Source organism: Labrus mixtus, chromosome 19 (assembly GCF_963584025.1).
Source record: "Labrus mixtus chromosome 19, fLabMix1.1, whole genome shotgun sequence".
Taxonomy (NCBI): Eukaryota; Metazoa; Chordata; class Actinopteri; order Labriformes; family Labridae; genus Labrus; species Labrus mixtus.
In genome coordinates this window covers 8,076,293-8,096,647 of record NC_083630.1, presented here as the reverse complement: position 1 = coordinate 8,096,647, position 20,355 = coordinate 8,076,293, and the positions used below count along the sequence as shown (strand labels likewise).

At 42.8% G+C, this 20,355-nt stretch overlaps 1 protein-coding gene across 2 annotated transcripts in view; it reads right to left on the bottom strand.

The window, feature by feature from the left end:
* Window positions 1-1,919: 1,919 nt before the first annotated feature.
* The window catches only part of zeb1b (zinc finger E-box binding homeobox 1b), a 58,396-nt gene continuing 39,960 nt past the window's right edge, over window positions 1,920-20,355 (bottom strand). Inside the window, exons 3-9 of one of the 2 annotated variants that reach the window (XM_061064981.1) lie at window positions 13,870-14,031; window positions 11,948-12,153; window positions 11,073-11,178; window positions 8,866-10,571; window positions 6,693-6,873; window positions 3,454-5,520; window positions 1,920-3,402 (exon numbers count right to left, since the gene is read on the bottom strand). In XM_061064981.1, coding sequence (XP_060920964.1) covers window positions 4,826-5,520; window positions 6,693-6,873; window positions 8,866-10,571; window positions 11,073-11,178; window positions 11,948-12,153; window positions 13,870-14,031 — 3,056 coding nt within the window. In that variant the 3' untranslated portion in view covers window positions 1,920-3,402; window positions 3,454-4,825. The remainder of the gene's footprint in view (window positions 3,403-3,453; window positions 5,521-6,692; window positions 6,874-8,865; window positions 10,572-11,072; window positions 11,179-11,947; window positions 12,154-13,869; window positions 14,032-20,355) is intronic. The other variant, XM_061064982.1, reaches the window with a different exon arrangement.

The following is a 20,355-nucleotide window of genomic DNA, read 5'->3' as shown; positions in this document are numbered from 1 at the left end:
TGTGAACACTGTTCAAGACATTTATAATAGGCACAATTACAAGACGCTGTTGGAACAGTTTGACACAGTAATGTTATGCTGTTAGCTGTCCTGTAAAGCATTATTCCTCTGCCAACCCCCTCTTTCAAGGGTCCCTGGGGACTCATTTAACATGATGGCAGGGTCAAACCTTCTCTGTCACATCACACACGTGCACACACACACACACACACACACACACACAAGGACTTTTCCTTGCACGCTCAGGTAGTTACAGTCGTACAATTTCTTTAACCAACCCCCCTCCAGACAGACAAAGAAGCTGAGGCTGGTGTTGTTCCAATCCCACTCACATCTTCTTTTCCTTCAAACAAAGACACCAAATCTGCAGCACCTTCTTAAGACTTAAGGACTTTCTTGGAAACATCCCCCTCTTGGAAGCTGAACTATTCCTTATTTCTGGGAAGACAACAAGCATTCGAGTGAGAGGGAGAGAGAGAGAGAACTATCAAATATGTCCACCAGCTATTGTATCATTTTCAGCTCCTCAACAGACTATGGATTTTTAGTCCATCCCATTACTAATTCATGCTGGTGGGAGGGGGCTGAGCGTGAGGGGAGGAGGGTCGACCCTCCTGGAAACCTAATCTGGATCAATAGGGTTGACCTTGGGCTCGGCTGCAAACATGCAGACCGGCCTGAAAAGGGGGCTCTCGCTGATCCCTAAACTGGGTATGTCAAGTAGTGAAATAATGGCATGAAGAGAAGTCTGACATTTTAAGAATAAACTTGTTTGCATTAACCAGAGTTAAAAGAGAAGTTTAACATGCTCAATAAAACGATGGTCATCTAAAACCAGCAAATGTCTCGTCTTTCTTCACAAGTTACATGAAACAGCAGTCAAAAAATAAATATGAATTACCAACCCCTTAAATCTCAAAATATTCCCTGTTGTTTCGTCCTCACAAAAAACAACTTGCCAGATGCTGAGGGTTTGTTCCTTTGGTGATATGCAGCTCTATGTCTTGTCCAGGAGAAGTCACTTTCTGAGATCTCTAGCCCTGCCTGCCTCTGCTTCTTTCTTTTTCTTTTTTTAAGCTAAGCTAGCTTGCAGCTTTTCTTAAAATTTTACTTGGGCGGGCTAACAGACCCTATAACAATTCATCATAATCATGGAAAATTCAATGAATTATTTTCTCCAGCTTACCTTGAAAAAGTGTAACCTTTGTCTCAACCACAAACTGTGCTAGAAAATGTGGTGATAATATTGTAGAAGCTATGAGTTAGTTGAGTCACTATTTACACCAAATGAGGCATAGGCCTATTAAAAAATGTAAATGTAACAGACTTTATGCATTAACAAATATACAGTTTAACATCAGCAAGTCATTTGAGGAGACCTTCAACCAGTCCAGTTGCCTTTGGATCAAGCTTCTAATTTACCCTGACCTTGAAGACTGACAATACAGGCATCGGAAAGTCATTCACAAAGGCAACTATGCTAATTTATTTAGCATAATAACAGTATCTGGTCAGTTATGGAGTCTGTAGTGGTCAGCTCCATGTTGGACCATTATGCAATACAGAGATTATGCAAATCACATACACTTATTTGGAGGTTGGTGCTGCCTAAAGATCAGTTGACACAAGTCAAAGACAACTAGCATGTTAGCTTCTGCTGGTCTCCCTGACAATCCAAACGAAAATAATGAGATACTTTCTGCAGAAGACTTCTATGACATGATATTATTGTGTGGCCAGTTGTATTTAAAACAAGTGAAAGTAAAGAAAACCCTCTCTTCCCTTTCTTTTAATACTTTTTTAAATTGGTCCTTTTTGAGATTTCTTTAGTAATATGGATTTAAAAAGTTGCAGTGCAAGCAATAAGTCAGTATTGTGTGTTTTGAAGGCTTTCAATAACGATACGAAAGGAAACCCAGCAGTTTGTAATTGATGTATTTTATTGTGAGATGGGGAGTCATAAAAAAAAATAACAAAAAACAAAAGAAACAACCAAAAGGACAAAAAAAAAAAATCACTATAAAAAAGATGACGGTGTTAAAGGCAGGGGGCATATAAAAGTGGGTGTGGTCTTGACACTGACATATAAAGTAACAAATTGGCACAAATAAAAACAGAAGAACATACGTCAATATTATTTTGGCTTGGCAAAAAAAAAAAGGACAGTTTGTGTGGTTAAGGATAATCCTTCAATAAAACAGCACACACTCATGCTATTAGACATACTATTAGTTTTCAAAAGTTCAGTAGCTTCATATTAGAGAGGGGAAAGAAAACTAAACTAACATGAGAATGGATGCAGAGAGGTCACAGGTTCCAATTTTCAGGCTTGCAGGGTGCGAGTTTCTTTATTTCCCGAGGAAAACTTCAATTTGTTTGTTCGAAAAAACATACTTCAGTACGCCGGAGTCTCATTTTTCCAGGCTTGTAGTTATTTGCCTTTGAATGTATTTTTTTTTCCCATACTAAAATATATTATCGTATTAATACAAACTACAGTATTGTACACTACATAGTGTAATAAATAACCATAAAGAAATATAAAAAATAAGACACATAAATATAAAAGTTCTCTAGGACTAAACAGACACACCCATCTCCTTGTGGGTGGGGATAATACTGCCATTGCTGAAAACATACAGTACACACACTGAAACAGAACATACAACAACAAAAGAGACAAAATAATAATAATACTGACAGGTAAAAACATGTCAAATGAAACTCCTGGGATTCATATTAGCCTTCATTTTGTTACCTGAAGAGACATCAGAGCGTGTCATGGTGTGTTAAACAAGTGCACTGGATAAGCTTTGAAAAGGCAGGACACAGTTAACAAATCATATTTCACCATCCATTAGAAAACATGTGCATTGTAATCCATAAACCGCTCAGATTAGAAACAAAATAACCTTTCCTAAAGTCTATATGATACGTGAAAACGTGGTAGGCTGAACTCTGCTCTCTCAGGTGCGGTGCATGGCGAGCCAAAGTCAACAGTATTCCGGCTTATTGGTTGATCTGGGCTCCGGCAATACCTGATAACAGCTGCTAAGCTTCAACAGCAATTTTCAATGGCACTTTTGATATGCATGTTTCTCTTCTTTACGTTTTTTTTTTTTTTGCATACGGCTCGGAGTGGGGGGAAGGTATAGAGAGGGTCAGACAGTTTTCTTACTCCCCTTTATGCTCACTCTGAACATTTAAAGTAACAGTTTGACATTTTGGGAAAATATCCTTATTTTGTTTGTGTGGGAAGATAAATATAAAGGTTGATACCGAGACGATTCAAAAAGGAGATGTCAGGTGTATAACAGCCATGATCCCGAGGCCATTCTGGAAATTTAGACACTGAATGACATGCTGTTCTTATTTTAGACGTATCAGATGAAAAATCAAATTCTTAAAGAACTGTTTGTGTCTCATATACAAACCCTTATGCGATCTGGCAACACAAATGTGTCTTCTCTTTGTTAGCGCTGAACAGTTTCCTTTGCCACTCCTCCAACCAGATACATAAGACATTTAAAGGAACTTGTACATGTTAGTTGATATTTCCTTTAAAACACTTTGAATTTAATGGAGTGGGAAATACGGACCAAGCCCACATTGGAACAGGAAGTGAAAACCTTTCCTTATTGGTGTAGCTTTTTTGCATTAACTTTGTGAGGAGAATGTTTATTGATACTTTCACTATTGTTTGGTTGATGTATGGCTTCAGCCAAGAGAAGTTTAGCCTTGTTTAGCATACTATAAACAAGGCTAAACTGGCATACTCAACAGGCTCTTTAGCATGGCAAGCATTAAAGCTGCCATTTGGGACTTGAAAGAATGGGTTACATACTCAGAGAAAAAACACACAGAATAACTGCAGCTGTACATTTAGCCTTAGCTAGAACTTCGCTAGTTCCCTATGTCCTGGTCTTCATTTTTAGCAAAGCTAGTCAGCTGCTAGCTTGTATATTTATTGTTGAGTTATGATTGTGGTATCTACCTTCTTATCTACCTCAACCAAAAAAAAGAAGAAATAAGGATATTTCCCAATCTATCAATCCTTAATTAAACCCTCTATGAATGAAACTTTGACGACTATGTGTCTAAAATGACCAAAAAGACCATCCTCACACTCCTTTGTTTTTCTTCTTAAGGCTCGCAGTCCAATCAAAAGAACATCAAAAAGAAACGTCATGCTAACATCAGCTAGCGTGATGGTGTGGTATATCTAGTGCGGTAATACTGAAGGGTAGAAACACAACTAAACTGTTTAATCCATAGGTAAACCAAGCCACTTGTAGTGCACAGGATTTTTCTTATTTTCCCTCCAACTTAATAAAATACTGACTTTTTTTTGTTCATTGGCAATAAAAAGGTATAGAAATATCTCCCAACTGTACAGCTTTTAAAGGTTAAAATATGAGTGATAAAATTAGTAACACTGATAAAAAGAAATGACCCAAGGTGTTTTAGTAATAAAACATTATCTAAAACGTGTCGGCTCTAGCTTCCAAAGTCTGAATAATGCATTTCCTTCGTTTGTTAAAATTCATGTTCGTCTTCATTTTTTTTTTTTTTTTACAAATGGATTTTTCTTACAGTGAGACATCGTTCTCCTGTGGAAAAGTCACTAGTATTTTTTCAGGCACACCTGGATTTCTACACAGTAGTGAACTGAAAGGAACAGTCAGAGTGACCGGACATAATCTCCTGCGTTCCTCCTCTGCACGGGGAGAGGAGGAGTCTGATTGTGTCTCATGGAGGAGTCTGGTTCCTCTTTTAGTCAACATCTCCTTCCTCCTGCAATGTCTATTTCTGGTCTTCAGAAACCTTAGTTACTGTTTGTTTCGCCTCCACTCTCCTCTGCTACCTCCCCTTCTGCTTTCTCCTCTTCCGTCACCCCTTCTTCTGCATCCATCGCCTCCTCTTCCTCCGCTTTGTCTTCCTCCTCTTCCTGAATGCTCCCGAGCACCTCCTCCTGCCTTGTGTCAGCCTCCTCTTCTTCCTCTTTCATTTCCACCTCTGTCTCCTCCTCTTCCTCTGCTCCTTCCTGGACCAATACTCTTTCTATCTCCTCCTCATTCCTTTCTACCTCCTCCTCATCCTCTCCTCCTTCATCCTCTATCTGCACCACCTGGATGTCATCCATGTCCACTGCACCATCCTCCATCTCCTCCTCTTCCTCGCTCTCCTCGTCCTCTCTGGTGCTGCTCCCTCGCTCGTCTGAGTCCAGTTGGGATGGCCCAAGGAGCTGGCTCTGCAGCCGTCTTAGGGCCTCCATCTCTGCTTGGATCTCTGCCTCTTCCTCGGGGCTCCCTGGCACTCCTCCTTGGCCCTGCGTCTCCTTCTTGCAGTAGGAGTAGCGGTGGTTCATGTGCTGCGAATAGGAGCCAGAGTGGGAGAAGCGCTTTCCGCACTTATCGCATTGGTACGGTTTCTCCCCCGAGTGGAGGCGCATGTGTTCGATCAGGTGGTGTTTGTGTTTGAAGGCTTTGCTGCAGATGCCGCACTCGTGTGGTCGCTTCCCTGCAGAGGGAGAGAGAAGAAAAAAAAACATGCATCAACATCTCTGTTTGAGAAAAATGAAATAATGTTGAGCGAGGAACCGCAGACATGGCAGGAAAACAATAAACACTGTAGAGTGATGTAGGAAAAAACAATTGGTACTTTCTGGTATCACTTCCATATGTCCAAGTGTTGAAGAATGGCAGTTCAATAGTCTTAATAGACTGTGCCAGACATATGGGTTTCATGGGTAAAACTTTTACTGGTTATTAAATCTCTGCGGTTATTTTTCATCAAGGTTAAGAAGGATAGAAAAAGTTAAATGACAACTCTTATTTTTACACCTACATCTCATCAATTGATGTACCATCCGACTACTGGGTGATGAAATTACATATACTGGTTATATATATACTTGTAATTAGTGCGCTTTCTAATTGAGATAATTTAAAGGAGGTAATTTTGCCTAGATTTAATGATGAATTGTGTTCTTGAGATTTCTTTTCCTTTTGGGTTGTTGATTTGCTTTTCACCTAATGCCCTACAATGTTCAAAAAGTGAATAACAAGTGAAGAGAAAACCAATCACAGCAGTGCAATCAGTGAATCCCCCTACATTGGTGTGTGAAAGGTTGATGTTGATGTTCATAACAACATCTATCATCAATGTATCCAAGGAGAACGTGTCAAAACAATACAACCAAATCTCAGCAAATGCGCTCCAAAAACCTTCAAGGAAACTTTATCCAGGCAGGGAGCAGCTAGTTTCATGAGGTCATTTGGAGCTGAAAACTGTGTTTGCACGCCAGGTATCGGAGTAATAAAGAAAAAAACTGAAACGCCTCTGAGAGTGTTGACCTGCACTTGGCCACAGAATCATCATCCTAGAAAATCCAAATCACTACCAGAGCTTGCCTCTTGCAACATTTGGTGCTTCACATGAGAGGCTGGCAGTGCAGAGGTGGGGAGTTGGCGGAAAGAACTTCTCAGACCTCTTCTGTGCATGTTGAGTAATACCTGCTGGAAGGGAGTTGTCCACCCTTCGTTGTGCTGGAGCTCAAAATCCCCTTTTTGCTCACACTCTGACTCATCTTTCCCAACAGAGCCAACAGTACGTGACAGTTAGACAAGTTCCGGTTCTGTGTTTTTTTTTTAAATGTTGGCCTGAGATACACTTAATAGACTTGTATTTACCTGTGTGTTCATATTTGTGTCTCAGCAGCGAGCTGCTCTTCTGGAAGATCTTGTCGCATAGGTCGCAGGCGTACATGCCGCTCTCTGTCTTCTTCATCTTCTTCCTCTGAGGGCCCGAGTCTGAGTCGTTCTGCTCCTCCACAGTGGACACGCCCTCTGAGCCTGTGTCCTGCCTCTCCTCCTGGAGAAAAATGACGAATCACAGATGTATTAGTGGGAATTAAAAAAAATGAGTTTTTCTATGATAATAAGTGACTCAGAAGGTTTTCCATAATTCCAGCACAACTGAACAGATAAATCTTTTAGCCGATAAAACAAAGCCTGTATGGTCCTATCACAAGTGTTGTCCTGATATAAGCCAATATGAAAACTTTTTTTTACAGAACATATTATGCAGAAACCTTTCCTGGGGCTATAAGTTGAGTTGCACATATTTTGTCCAGAAGATCTTATTATTTAACTCCATTATTTATAACTCTGGACACAGTCTGAAGCATGTAGCAGAGCTGAGCAGAGATTGGTCTGCACAAGATTTGGTCGATAATGTATATTAATGATATGATTAAAAAAGATTAAAAAATTCACTTTGGCAGCCATATTGGTAATTGCTTTAACCAGTCTCTGTATCAGTCCAGCTTTAACACTAATAGTTACCAAGTGGTGCATGTGCATTGCAGGAAATGATACCCTGTCATAACCTCCTCATGGCTCTCTCTGGAGACAGTTGTGAAATTGCACTTAACCAATATTTTCCTTGCTATGAAACAGCTTATGAGCACACCTGCAGTTTCCCACTCTCTCCCTGGGCTTGTAAAACTCATCAGTGATGCAGTCAAAGGATGTGGGGCAATATTAAGGAGAAGATATATAATACACCGGGCTCTGTTTTTACAGGGTAGGTCTATGCCAATCCACTTAACATGAAAGTATAATACAACAACAATAAATCAATGAGGCAGGCAGAGGTGCGCCGTTTAAACAGATTTCAGCAGATCAATAGGGGCTCTGCAGTAAAGTGCAGCCTCATGTCCTCCTGGTGACAGCCCGGGAAGATCACTCTCACACACACAGATCTACATCCATCATTACAGGCCCATTAGGTGTCTCCACAATGAAGAACTATTAAGGGCTATCATTTTTACAGCGCTGAATTCTGACATTCCTATATATGACTTATTGATTAGATTTAAGATTCTTTCAGACTATCTATCATGTTCCGATGCTTTTGAACAATAAGAAGTAATGATCCGGACTGAAGGGTTTGACTGATTGCTCCCAAAAGAGAAAAGCCAACTTGATTCCAATCCACTTACCTCTCAAAATGGCAACCAGAGTAGACACTGAATATCAATTAATTTGTAAAATAAGATTTTACGAGTAGAAAACTGTAATACAACTGAAAGGCTGAGGTAGCTTATGAAGCTGTAGACATTTTAGATAAGTCTTTTCCAGACAGTATTTTAAACAGTAACTCATTGTTAAGGAAGGAAAGAAAGAAAGAAGAGAAAGTTTGACTTTTTCAGAAATGTGCTTCTAAGCTTTGTTGGAAAGAGTAAAAAAAAGAAATACCACTCTTGTTTCTGTACCATAATTATAAAGATAACAGCTGGTCACTTAGCTTAGCTCAAAAACACTATAGCGACAACTAGTTTGGCTATTTCCAAGGGTTGAAAAAAAACTACCACGAGCTCTTTACCCGGTCACTATTGAGATGTAATATGTTTCATCTGTTGAAAGTTCAAAGTCTAAATATGCCTCATTGTAGTTATATGGATGCTTATGTCCTTGACCAGTTTAATGACTAAAGTCACAGTCATTGTTTTTTCTTTCCATCATTCTAAGGTGATATGACCACTTGGGCTCCTAATGATACATAATCAATTAAGTTAAATAAGTTTAAAAAATGGTTAAGACAGCTTTTTACATTTGAAGAGACCCAAGCTTTCTGTCTCCTGTCTTTGCCCAAAGCTAAGCTAAGCAGCTAGCATGAACTTTATATCTACTTGTACTGATATTGGTCTCCACATGTTTGAAATCTTCAGTTGAAAAATTTGAGAGTGGTATTGTTGTGCAAATCTACCTGAAATAAATGAAACATATTTGAAAATAGTCCAAATATACTATAATCACAGACAGAGGAGCTCAGCAGGTGGCTCAGAGGTAAGCTGCTCACCTTGATTCCATTGAGGTGGATGGTTTCCTGTGTTTGGGTCCCTGCTGGACTGCTTGCTGTAGTGGTATAGGAGTAAGCCAGCTGTGGGATCAGGATAGTCTGTTTGTTGTTAGTGGATAGTGCCCTTAGGCATTGCATTGTGGTCACAATGTCCAGGGGTTTGGCACTTGGTTGGCTGGCGTACAGTGCGATAGGGCTGCCGCCCATGGCTGAGAATGGGGATGCCTCTTTCTTTGTGCAAGTTAAGTTTAGGGGTTCATCCACAATGGTAGAGCCGGAGGGAGGGGAGGGGTAAACACGGGCTTTAACCACCACTCTGTCCGCCTCCTCTCTTGCGGGCTTTGGCAGCGACAGGTCTAGGGGTCCCTCAGTGCTCTGGGAAGGCTGGTCTGGGACGGGACCTCCTGCTGTAAGATTTAGTGGCGAAGGGGAGGCCGGCGAGCTGTGATTGCCGTTGACCTCAGCTGGTGTGGCTTCTGTAGGGCTGTCTGTGTTCACAGAGGGGCTCATGGCCGTGTCCTTCCCTTGGATCAGAGACACCACACTGCTAGCTTCACAGGTGTCCTCTTCCTCTGAAGGAGGTGTTGGTGCACCAAGTGATATCTGGCCCTCCTGCATTTTGTCAAACCACTTCTTAACCACGTTGATTGGTAGGCTGACTGAGTCAGAGATCTTGGCCAGCTCGTCCTTGCTAGGTTCTGCGTTTAAGGCAAAGTAGGCCTTGAGCAGGGACAGAAGGTTCTTGGGCTGGTTGCAAAGTCCTCCCTCTGACAGCAGGGCAGCAACCGCAGACTCGGACTTATCCAGGCCTGTTCCGTTTAGCCTGAGACCGTCCTTCTTACAGTGCTTGAGGGCATGGAGAGATTCCAGCCCACCGGGACAGCTATCACACAGGAGACAAGTTTTAGTGGTCTTTTCCTCTTTTTCTTTAGTCTTGTTGGGCCTGGATCCTCTCATGGTGAGATCTTCAGGAAGTTTCTGGGACTTGAAGGTGTCTGTGGTGTTCTGAGCCAGTGAGATCTGCTCAGGCTCTTGCTTTAGGTTTTTGGCTGTGATCTGGCCCTGGTTGGGGTCTAGACTGTAGTTTATGATGATTTTTGCATTTCCATCCTGACCCACAATGGGCAGACTGATGGCTGAGATGAGTTGCTGCTGTGCGGGGTGGAGAGTTCCAGTGGTTAACCCCGAGTTCAGCTGCCCCTGTCCTTTGGCATTGCTCTCTAGCACCTGGCGGATAACATTTCCATCCACTGCCACTTTTAGAGCATTTTGCAGGTCTGCCAGGTTGATGCTGATGGGTGACATCAGCCCCACAGTGGGAAGGACCACCGCCTGCACTGTCCCTTGCAGAGGAGCCGCAGCAACTCCATTGAAAATCCCTCCATTCATGGCGGTCACAGAAGAAGATGTAATTAATGTTGGCTTGTACTCGTAGTCCACAGGTTCAGTCTTGATCTGGTTGAGGGGCAGCTGCTCCTGCAGGGGCTTGCTGTGCTCCAACTTCTCTCTAATCTGGGTGCGGAGGACTGAGGGTGGCGTGGACAGCACAGGTGACGGACCTTGGTTTTGGGCTTTGGTGTTCCCCGAGCGTGGCCTGCCGTTCACTGAGATGACGCTGATGCACTTCTTACTGCTGATGTGGGAGCTGTAGGAGCCTGAGTGGGAGAAGCGCTTCTTGCAGTTGGAGCACTCGTAGGGTTTCTCTCCTGAATAAAACCACAATATGTATGACAGACAGAGAGAGAGAGAGAGAGATGGAAAAGAGGGGGGCGAGAAACAGATTTCCATTAGTGAATGAAGCTAAATGAACAAGCTTGGCTATGAGCAGGGTGGCAGGAAAAAGCTCTAATGCATTTCAACGATGCTTAAATGTTGATGTAATGGCACCACTGGGCTATGCCCTTCTCTAATTGCTGTCCCATAATGCCAAAAGAAATACAATTATGTCACATTAAGGATGAGCTCACAATACACTGAAACACAATGAAGGTGATCTAAATATAGAGAATTGGCCTTAACATAAATAAAAGATAAATGTTTGTCCAAAAGACATTAAAAAAGCTGTGGCCAGCAGAGATTTAACACTAGCACACACACACACACACACACACACACACACACACACACACACACACACACACACACACACGCACACACACACACACATACACAGTATGCTGCCATGGTGACAGGGGTTGTCCACTCACCGCTGTGGATGCGTAGGTGCTCCTTCAGATGGTGCTTGTATTTAAATGCTTTGCCACATTCAGTGCACTTGAATTTACGATTGCCTCCCGACTGTGTGATGTGTCTCTGTCAGACGATGGGGGGGGGGGGGGGAGAGAGAGAGAGGGGACGTTCAGTGAGATACACAATGAAAACACAACCTTTGAACTGCTACTAATTCATGTCACTGTGTCATTAATCAACTGGGGGCAAAAGCTCATGTTTATTTATCGCGTTGAGAAGCAGGCTGCTAAAGGAACAAGACTTAAGCATCCATGTAGGTTTGCATAATTAGAAATCACTTTCTCATTGAATAATTACAACAGCGCTACAAGTATTCTACTCGTACTAATCACAGGTAATGAAGACAGGCTAGAGCAAAGAGAATATGTCTAGTGTAATACTGACATGACACACATGTATTACTAAACCCACCTGGGCAGGAAATATTGATATTTTAGAGGAAAGAAATCCCCAGCCTCAAAGTTTTTAGTTTTACTTTACTCTTTCTTTTAATGTTACCAGTAATTAACATGTTACAGTTGTATTACAATCAGTGTTCTTTATCTTTATTATTCTACTCTTTATTTGTGTTGTCCTCCTTAAATCATTTTAAATGCAATTGATTTCTTTCACGTGTCTAATTTGTACATTTAGATTCGACTGATCAATGATTAAAGCAGAGAAACGGTTTCTACTTCAAGTCTTGTAAAACTAAGAGCAATAACGAAGACATTCAAACATTTGAAGACGACAGTGCAGGTGATTTTTCACTTTATGGCAGTGAATCTATTTAATTAGTTTCCTGCCCTGACTTGTATGTCATACAGTTGTTGTTTTTTTTGTTTTTTTTTACCTGATCCCGTCCGCTCTTGTGGACTGTCATGTGCCTCTCCAGTTGAGCCCGATACGCGAAGCTGTAGCTGCACTCGGGGCAGTTAAAGCTCTCCTCGGTCCTCTCGTGCCGGTACTTTATGTGCTCCTTCAGGGAGCTGTAACGCTTGTAGCCACGCGCGCAGTACGGACAGGTGAGCAGCTGGGAGAACGAATCAGGGGTTCCTGCTGGGAGAAAATACACAGAAGAGGAGATAAAGACATATGTGAGAGTGAAAGGAGAAGAAGGGGTTAAAAAACACACGGTCAACAGGGAGGGCTCTTTGATGTTACACAAGGCCGACCAGTAACACTCCTCTGCTATTTCACCAATCGGTGACAGATCCTCCCCCACAGGTAAACAGCACCCAGGTAACCAAATGGATGAGAGCTGATTAGTGATCCATAGTAATGCCTTCCTGCCGTTTTAAACACACCACACTCTGTTGACTGGATTTTATTTTGCTTTTGTGCTTGTTGCTAACACAAAGCCGAGCAATTACAGCTTTCACTGGTCTGATATTCCATCATTTGATTGCCCATTGTGCTTTAGAAGCGTTTCAGAAACACCCACGCATGTAAGAAAAAGTGAGCTTTGTAAACATCAGCCGCCTGTGTAGATCCCTGTTGGTTAGCAGCGGGTCTCAGTGGCCCGGCTCCCACACAGGTAAAGCATTACTTCGTTAACAGGTGATGTATTAAGTTCCCCTGCGGTACAGGTGAGGGCCTGGGGATGAGAACGCACACACATTATCGCACAGGTAGCTGTGAGTCAGAGCTCGCACAGACGTGACAAATTTACTCAGGTGTTGCCGTTTCTTTTCCTCCTTTTCTCCCCCCAGCTGCAGCAGGTAAAAGCCAAAAGCCCAGGAGCAATAAAGGCCCCAGTGTGCTGCACTTAACAAATGGCAGTGTGTGTAATGATGTCGGAGAGTGGTGTTAATGGGGTGGAGTTTACACCTGAGGTGAGAAGGGGAGCAGGTAGAGCCATCTCCAGGGGGCCTGTAATTACTGGGTAGGTGCAGTAATAGTGTGAGAGCTCAGTGACTGTGAGCTCTCAGGTGGAAACTGTGTGTGTGGGTCTGTGTGTGTATGTGTGTGTGTGTGTGTGTGTGTGTGTGTGTGTGTGTGTGTGGGTCTGTGTGTGGGTCTGTGTGTGTGTGTGTGTGTGTTGTAGGGACCCTACACCCTGCTTGTGTGCCCTACAAGTAAAAACATATATACATTTGTTAGCTTAAAGCTTAATGCTTTTTACATGCATCGGTCAAAACTGAAGTCACTCTGCCAAAAGAAAAAAAAATTCAAGTCACAATAATTAAAAAATCCATTCGCACTTTTCTAACTACTCCACTGCAGCAAAAATCTCATTTCAAAATCACATTTTCTATCTGCCTATCCACAGTTCTTAAACGTTTTGAAAACGTTCTTAACATTGTCATTGTACTTCACTGTGTACAATTTGTTTATCTGTGTCTTAACTGCAAAATATTAAAAAAAAAAAAAAAGTCAATTACTGGCAGCAGTTTTTAGCTTCAGGTGCCCCTGAAATCCTCCTGATCTGGTCGCTAACACATGCACCGTACAACAGGAGACTATCCCTTTTGGACGGGGGGGGACGAGGGGGTTCCTGAGGCAAGACTAGACGTAGAAAGAATGACATGGAAGTGGGAGACGAAGCAACAGAGTCCACTGTGTGATGCTTAAATGGGAATATTTGCCTTTAAATGTATGCTATGTGTAGTTCTATAGAAACACAGTATCAACCAAAGAGCGGAGAGAGTCTGTGGTCATGCACTGCACGCAAGGAATAAACGCCACCACACCCTCCCACTCCCTCGAGGTGAATTTTCCAGATTTTTGCATAACATGAATGGGCTGTCGATGCCTTGTGGTGTTTTCCTGTACCGTTCTCATCGTGGATGCTGGCATCCGGCGTGTCTTGGCGTTGAGGCTCGTCCTCCGGGGCTTCTGGGTAGATGACGGCCGTGTCCCCTTGCTGGAGCATCTCCTCCATGAGGGCATCTGTGCTACCATCATCCTCAGCGTCTGACACACAATCCTCCTTCACTGTGAAGCGACAAACACGCTCTCATTAGAGTCAAAAAGAGATCATCGATTACCCTCTTACATGTTTTTCTATCGATGCAGGCTGTGCACATGAAACGAATACCTTTGAACATGAAATGTGATAATCCAATAATGTCACAGAGTCATTATGTACATATATGTTACAGCCTTTGATGGTAGCAGATTCACTCGGCTGAAATGAAGCTGGTGGGGAAATAACAAACATCCTTGATGCTGCTGTTCACAATAGAATGAGGAAACTAATTAGCCACAAAGGCCACAGGCTACAGTGTGAGCATCATGCTCTTTGCAGGCTTTTATTCACAATGTTAGCTAAGGTACTCGTCGAGTCTGGGACTGATAATTAGGTGATGTGTCTTGTCCTGATGTATTGTAGTTGATTGATATCACACACACACACACACCAGGCTCTGCTCTCTGGAGAGGCTTGGCCTTCAGACTGTGCTTAATATCCCAGAATATGAGTGCTTGCTCCTCATCTCATGAGCCCGGCTAGTTGGCTAACGAGCGCTAATTACCGAGCTGCGGATTATAGGAAGTGTAACCTGAGGATGGAGTTTAGGATGCACGAGAGCTTCCTTCCCTCTTTCCGTCTCTACTCTCCCAGAGCTTCCTGAAGTGGATACCGGAACCAAAGATTGTGTTTTGGTCTCTATTCCTCTATGGATACGTCAGTGTGCCTGTGTGTATCATTACCGAGGATAATTACAAGGCTGAGCTATCAGCTAAAAGCAAAGTTAGGCTACTGTAGATAGTGTGGTGGTGTTTACTGTGCAGATGTTCTACAGCTTGATTTAAACTCCCTCCTGCTAAGAGGAGATTTGAAAATTGTGTTTTGTGAATTGTGTGTGTGTGTGTGTGTGTGTGTGTGTGTGTGTTGACAGATGGGGCCAGCTGTGTTCTCCTCAGAGAGGGGAACAGGTGTAACACTTCATGAGTCACCGACACACACTGAATACCAGTACACTTACATACAGCGCTGCTCCAGCTTCCTCTGGTGCACCTTAACAAAGCTGTGAGACAATACGCGCAGTCATTTGTTGCCATGGTTATTAAAGACCAGATAATTAAGGCTGTGTGTTGGTGAACATGTGTGTAAAGCAGAAGCCCAGCAGCAGGTGCTGAGAAAGTTCAGTTGTGAAGTTCTCATCATGCAGCGGAGGCTCAGGATCACTTCAATGGGCCTCTAACCCCCACATATCATACAGCTTTTCTCCCATGACCTCAACAGCATGAACAACACCCTCTCTACATGTTAAGTGCGTTTTATTAGCATCAGAAACAGTTTGGCATTTTTGGAAATACTCCGAATTCCTTTCTTTCCAGGAGTTTGTTGAGAAAATCTAAATCACTCTCACATCAGTGCATCGCAGAAGAAATCAGGTGTTTTAAAACCTGGGCCCTTCTTCCATATATTTTGGGGTCTAAATGACTGAAAGGTAAAATACGTTTTAATGTTTCTCCAGTAGATCGCAGACTGTAATCCCTGCAGGTAATTGGGTGTTTTTTTTTTGCCACTGGGAGGCTCTGATTGTTGTTTAGTTTAGTGTCTTACAACATTACAGAATCCCGACAAACATAGACTTGTCTGTTAAAGCTTCATAGGGGAGTACTCAGCTCATTATGAAAGGGACTGAAATCAATACTGATGCTTCTTTATGAGGTCCAAAAGCAAACAAGACCATCAGTATAACGATTGTCTATTTCTATTAGGGCCAGACCGATTTGGAATTTTGGGGCCAAAAGCGATATCGATATTGGGGAGATAAAAAAAACCTTTTAATGATATTTATATGTTCGATCTGTAGAGATAGTTATAGATGAACACCTGTATTGCGTTGATCACTACAATTCAGTTATGATGGGAGCAAATCTAAAAGTATTTGGTTTACTGATTAACACACAGCATACATGAATTAGCCCTTAAATGTGAAGCTACAACTAACAGCCACAAAGCTTATCTTAATGTTTCTATTGCAAACAGAGAAAGACATGCTGGTCTGTCTTTGTATGGTTAAAAAGACTCGCTTTCAGACTTTACTGTGTGCTGGCTGCAGACTTGAAATGAACAGATAAGAGGAACTACGGAAAAAAACTGTTGTGCATTCAAACTTGTCAAACTGTAAATTGTCACAGTTCTGTTTCCTGTTTACAAGAAACAAACAAAAGCGTGGAATGTGATAAAGTGCTGATCTGACATTTGTCTATCTCTCCAACTCAAACACACCTTTAGGCGACTAAATGTTGAGCATGTGTGTGAAGTAGACTCCCAGTTGGGGGCTTTTGTGGTGCAAAGGTATGACAAGCTGTTGTTTTCACTCCTTGTGTGTGTGTGTGTGTGTGTGTGTGTGTGTGTGTGTGTGTGTGTGTCTCAGCTCTTTGTTAAGTACAGAGCGAGGCCAGAAGGGTTCTCTCTCCCTCTCAGAGGCGGCCCCGTGTTATCAGGCTGCTCCCCTGACATGAAACATCACACAGGCCATTTATGTGCTGACGCAGGGATGTGAATGCACCACTGCACAAGAGGAAAATCAGTTCAAAGCCCCCACAATGAAGGCCCGCGGGAGGCTGTCGCGGGGCATTCTGCTGCTTTTTTAAAGTCTTTTTTTTAAAAAAGCTGTATTTTTGTCTTAATTTGTAACCTAAGTTACCTAACCTTAGAACATCTTAGAAACAAAAAATCAGCAGACCACCCACTCTCTCCTCATCCCTTTTCTCTTAACCGTCCCTCCTAAATCTCTGCAACATTTTACAAAGGTCTCCCGTGTTGCATTTCCTGTCCTGGCTGACCTGCTGGTCCTGCTGCTTCCTGTGGTTGTACATCAGTAGATTCTATCTTGGACGGATGGGACATATCAGTGATAAGAATTTGTACAAACAGCTTAAATACTCCACAATCGTTAGGAAAGAGGCTTCGCTTTATCTCCCATCAACAGGAGGTGAGTCTGATGCTACATGTGATGTGTTTCCAAATCCACCATGGTTTGCTTATTCCTCACTATCAAGAATTCTGTCCTGTTTGTCTCCACCGGACAATCATTCCGGCTCTCCGGGGATTTCTCCTTTCCTGTGCAGAAGGGAGGCTCAGTTTTAGCGTCACATCATGACATATGGCACGCAGGAATGTAGGTGTTCCTGCTGCACAAAAGGTCCAAATGGATTTGAGAGCAATTCTAAGAAACATCAAATATCATCACTGCGTGTCAGGCCAACAGTGACAAAATAAGTGTCATCGTGTGGGAGAGGTTGGAATATTCTAGTAGTGCACAAGTGCCATCCAGCACTCTCCAAGGCTGCATTTCCATGCAGTTAAAAGCCAGCCTTTCACTCTCATTAAGTGCAGCCTCATGATATCAAAGCTCTCCAGCTTGACCCTGCCTTTTCTCTGAGATGTAATCAAGCTTTACAACTCAACCAAAATAAAGGAGACGCCCTCCCAGGTCAACGCTCTCTCTACCTTTTCCTCTCTTGGAGTTATTCAGCCTGTATAAGAGGAGTTCAGGCTGCAGATTGCTGCACTGACACCGCACTGTTCTACCACTACATAATCATTTAGGAGTGAATGAGTAATGACAGCGAGCAGGGGGCCCATGATACCGTATAATCAAGAGGAATGATTCACAATAAGAGGAGCAGCGAAAGGGGGAGAGGAGTGTTAGCAAAAACACAGGAGGGGAGAAAAAAGAAGAGGAAAGATAGCAAAAAAAGCCGCAAAACCACCTTCCCCTTTTGGAGCGCGGCACTCCCAGGAGATGGGGTGTCAAGGTTTTTAATTTGAAGCAAACTGGGCTGCCCTGAAGAGAAGATTAGTGGGTGGTGGTCACTTTTCAAGGCTGCTCCAGAGAATTCTGTGTTCTCAGGAGTGAAACCAACAGAGGGAGGGATGAGAGACGAGAGAAGAGTGTTTGTTTAAAGGACTGTGGCTTTCTCCGCGTTTCATCAGTCCGATCCAGAGCGACAGCAGAGTGTATATGATGTATGAGACTGGGAGAGCGCAAGAGTGAGAGAGGGGGTGTGTATGTATGTGTGTGTGTGTGTGTGCATGAGTGAAGGCAAAAGAAAATATGCCTGATCAGGCATAACTGTGGAGCGCAGCCAGCGCTCTGAGGTGTTTCAATGTAACTCACGCTTTGAAGTGTTTAATGTTCACAATCCGAGGCCAAAACCAATGACATTATTCTTCCTCCAACTTTCCCTTTATGCTCAGAGGTACAGCTGGACAGCAGTGATGAAAATGACAGCATGGTCTGGGGAATAGGTGGCCACACCGTGCACAGGTCTGTGGCGGTTTAGTGTGTGCATGAATGCGCGCATGTGCAACCGAAACCTTGCGAGTGAAACTGACTTGAGGTCAACTCATTGGAGAGGAATTTCCCAAAAAAAAAAAAAAAAAAAGCCTCCCTAAACTGTAAGTGATGGGTCGTGGGACATTTTTGCATGTGCTAATTTGACCTCTTGCTAAATCAGAGCCCCCCCCTCAGCCTCACACATCTCTCAGGCACGAATGATCCGGCCAAAATCCGCAAGGAACAACACCCTGAAATAATATTTCTGTGGCTGAGTATCTCACTACATAAGGGCTTGTCGCGGTGTTATAGTACATACTGTACTTGGCACAGACCTGAAACTAACATAAATGCACACACACAGATGTACATATGGGGTGTGAGGTTAAAAGAGCAGAGAGGAGGCCTTGAGTGCAGGTTGAAACACCAACATCCTTCAGCACCTGCAATTGTTGTTTTCGGTGGAGGGGTGACATCAGCCCTTCCTGTGGCGGAGGGCTGCCTCTGATGTCACTTCCACACAGTTTTAAAGGTAAAGAGAAGTTCACGGCGGCCCCATCAATGCCCACCCGTGCCATAAAGCACTCAGGTTGCGGGGCTATTTACTGTTCTCGAAGGTCTCTCCCTCTGTTGGCATTGTCTTTGTTTAATATCATACTTCCTGCCTTAGTTGGAGACCCACCACGTGTAGTACCTGTTTCCTCACTCTCTGTGTTACACAATGAGACAAAAGCCCGGCACTTAACTGTGCACAGATGTCAGTGCGGTGTGTCTTAACATAGCCAAAGTCACGTCACTTGAGATCAAAACGAAACAGCAACAGTAAGACTTTTGATGTCATAACAATAAGAAGGCACATTTGCATTCATGTGCTGCAGGCGTTTTGTAAGTGAGGCTCTTTTACTGAGCAGATAGGAACGAGAATCAAAGCCAAAAGATGGTGGGACTGACAAAGAAAGCAGACACTCGCTATAAAAATAAACATCCTAAGAAGTTCTGATACTTCAGATGAAGTCAAAAATCTGATGGTGTGATTTGGATTATTCTTCTAGCATCAAAGCTTTTCCTTTGCCTCGCCTCAATAAACTGGCACTTGTCTGAGAACAAATTCTGGCAAGTAGTGAATCAAGTACTGTTATTCCCCCATGGCATCATTTTCACATTCTAAGAAAACCATTTAAAGCAGAACTGGGGTAGATATATATCTGGGGTAGTCAACTTTGAAGAAACATGTAGAGCACGAGTTTATTAGATCATGAAAGTATCCAACTAAGAAGATGAATAGCTTGAGCTGTTAGTAAAGATCTCTGCTGATGCTTAATGAGCACACACGAGTAGGGCGACAGAGGTGCAGGTGAGAATGTGGGGCATTTAACTATCTTCTTAATTTGAGCAAAATGATTGACTGACTTGTGTAAGCACAGGGACAGCCAATTATGCAGGGTATTTACATTTTTGGGGGTCAAAGAATTTGATTTAATGTATTGCTTTGGAAAAAAGTAATTGTGCACTCTACTCTTGCTCGGCATCACCCTTTTTTTTTATTTTTAATCAATTACAAAGTTTCAGTCCCTCTATCCCTTTTCTGAGAACAGACTTCACACTGGTTCAGAGGGACCAAAACTTTGGGGATTTTTTTTCGCAAGAGAAGTGTGTGGGATTTTTTTTTCTTTTCAATGTGACACTTTGATGTCCCCACAGTGCTTCATGAGATAGTTGGATGTGTGAACACCTCCTTTAGAATATTGAATTTATTGCTGTCAGGGTGTAAAGAGAATTTCAACAGTTTATGAAAACATTTTTGAAAATGTTTTGATTTATTTGTGGGCTTTTTGGGCCTTTGTAGAGATAGGACAGAGGATAGAGTCTGAAACCAGGAGGACAGAGAGTGGGGAATGACATGCAGGAAAGGAGCCACAGGTCGGATTCGAACCTGGGTCGCCTGCTTGGAGGACTATAGCCTCTGTACATGCGCACACACTCCACTATACCAACTTCTGAACATTTTGGATGAAATGTG